At 39.2% G+C, this 2,760-nt stretch overlaps 1 protein-coding gene across 1 annotated transcript; it reads right to left on the bottom strand.

Moving 5' to 3' along the window:
• On the bottom strand, positions 705-2,755 carry LOC107641318 (pentatricopeptide repeat-containing protein At3g14330; the record flags this gene model as incomplete). The annotated part of the gene is made up of 1 exon (XM_016344814.2): positions 705-2,755. A coding segment is annotated over one exon (1,947 nt), but the record flags the coding sequence as incomplete, so codon positions are not given.

The following is a 2,760-nucleotide window of genomic DNA, read 5'->3' as shown; positions in this document are numbered from 1 at the left end:
TCAAGTAAATGTTGCTTAAAATTATTTAATTATTTGTATTATTATTATTATTATTAGAATTATATAATTATTTATTTTAATATCAATTTTTTGCATATGGATGATGATGAGTGTATGAAAGACCAAAATAATACGGCGTAGTTGTAGCAATGATGTTAATTTATGTTTTTTTTTTATATATTTTTCGACCTTAAACATAAAAACAACTTTTTTTTCAAAAATGTCGAAAATCCAAGATACGGCCCGTAATCAAGTTAACTTAATTAATCATGATAAAATATAATTATCAAACCAAAGCATTAATCTCCTCACGTGAATATCATTCAGCTTTTTCAACAGGTTCCTACCAAACTTTAAATTTTATCTCCTCTTATGACAATTATTGTAACCATAGGTTGCCACCACAAATCTATACTTGTAGACATCAGCAGACCATCTACACAGTAGAACTTGCCTTAAATTAGGCTTATTTAAATCAAGCAAATGCTAGAAAATTTAAATTATTGTGATAGTTCTAGGATTTGAAGTCAAATTGATGTGGATATAATACAACATTACAAACTGAATTTAGCCTTTCAAATTGCTCTTTTTTGGTGAGATTAACTCATAATTTTGAAATTTTCTTGAAGAGTAAATATTTCTAACAATAGTTTGAAATATTAGTGAGAAAAATAAAGGTGAATATTTTTCCAAAATTTTGCATGTCACTGAAACTTTTGTTGGAAACTTAATAACAACATTACTAGAAAACCATTATGGTAACTTTCCATCACCAATAGTCCTTACAAGAACAAGTATGGTATTTCCATCACCAATAGTCCTTACAAGAACAAGTACCATTTTCAAAATGGTGAAACCTATTTGTATCTCTCAATACAATCAATCTCCTTGTAACTCTTGAAACTGCCTTCATCCATGAGTGACAATCCACACAAACTCTGAGGTTCTTAGTAATCCTAACTGGCATTCCCTCACCAGTGTTGATGAGTGCATACACTGCTGCAAGCCTTTCACTGTGTCCACAAACCCACGTTGTCTTCATCTCTTCGTTAATATCATGAAGAACAACTTCTGTGTCAGGGACATATCCCACTTTCTTTGTAGCATTTGACAACTCACTCCAAACTCTGCAAAACTCAGCTGAATTGCGAAAATCGGTGCTCCCTCCTGCAACAAATGTATGAATTCTATGCTTTATTTGTATCCAACTACATCCGGCATCTTTCTTGATTCCCCTCATTGCCATCATTTCTCTAACTCTCTTCACCTCCTCCCACATCCCTGCGTTTGCATATATGTTGGACAACATCACATAGTTTCCGGAATTGTTAGGTTCAATCTCAAACAACCGCTCGGCCACAGTTTCTGCGAGAGAAACGTTGCCATAGAGCCGACACGAGTTAAGCAACGATCCCCATATGCTTCCGCTAGGCTTCATTGGAAGGCTTTCTGCCACTGCTAACCCCTCGTGGAGTTTCCCTGACCTACCTAACATATCTACCAGACAAGCATAATGTTCTAGAGATGGTTTCACCCCATAATTTTGCATCACATGAAACAACCTGTTCCCCTCACTTGTAAGTCCTGAATGGCTACAACCAGATAACAAGGCAACAAAGGTGATACCATCTGGCCTAATGTTATTACTTATCATTTCATCAAACAAAGCCATTGCCTCATCTATTTGCCCATTGATTGAATACCCAGAAAGCATTGTATTCCATGATGTTAAGTCCTTGTTCTGCATTCTGTCAAACACTTTTCTACAATAACCAATTGCTCCACATTTGGCATACATGTCCATAAGAGAGTTAAGTAAAGGAACATCACCTCTCTTCTTAGACTTCACAATTTGCCCATGTATCTCCTTCCCACTGTGAAGTGCAGTAACTTGACCACAAACCGGAAGAACCGTTGTAAGGGTGACCCAACTGAACCCCATCGCCTCTCCCTGCATAACTCGAAAAGCATCGAGCATCTCAAACACTCTCCCTTGACCAGCCAAACCCGCAATCAGCGTGTTCCAAGATACAACATTTCGTTGAGGCATTACCTCAAACACCTTCAGTGCCTCATTGAAGCACCCTCCACACTCCACATAGAACTTCAACAGGGCATTTTTCACAACTTGATCAGCTTCCTCATCATGCTTCACAATCTGGGCATGGATTGCTCTACCCAAGAAAGCATCAGAGGTATCCACACAGGCCTTAAGAGCCACCGAAAACGCGAAATTTCCGGGCTTCACAGAATGCAACAACATATTACTATACAGAAGCAGAACTTCAGTAGAAAATCCGTTTCTAGAGTACCCAATTGCCATGGCTACCCACACTGGCTCCGAGGGAGTGGCTTCACTGCTGGTTTGGTCATTGAAGACACGGCGAGCCTCCTCGAGTTGGCCGCAGACGGAGAAGAGCGTGATGAGCTTGCTCTTCAGGGTGGGGTTCTGCAAAAGGCTCGGTTTTGAGCGAAGAATGTGGGAACGGAGCTTTTGGGCATGTTCCAATGACTTTGTGGAGATGCAGGCATGGAGGAAGAGAGAGAAAACTTCAATGTCTTCATCATTGGGTTTGCGCTTTGAGGATTCTATAACGCTAAGGGCCTCCTCCAATTTTCCCAATTTGCAAAGGGATTTCAGGGTTGAACCAAGAGGTGGTGTTGTTTTGTGTAATTTCTGAGTTGTTGTGGTTCTTGGTGTTGGTGTGGCGGAAACTGTTATGTTGGTTTTGACAGTTATGTTCGTTGAGAAAAATATGG

The sequence above is a fragment of the Arachis ipaensis genome, chromosome B05 (genome assembly GCF_000816755.2).
Source record: "Arachis ipaensis cultivar K30076 chromosome B05, Araip1.1, whole genome shotgun sequence".
NCBI classification, from domain to species: domain Eukaryota; kingdom Viridiplantae; phylum Streptophyta; class Magnoliopsida; order Fabales; family Fabaceae; genus Arachis; species Arachis ipaensis.
This window is presented reverse-complemented; position numbering and strand designations above follow the sequence as displayed.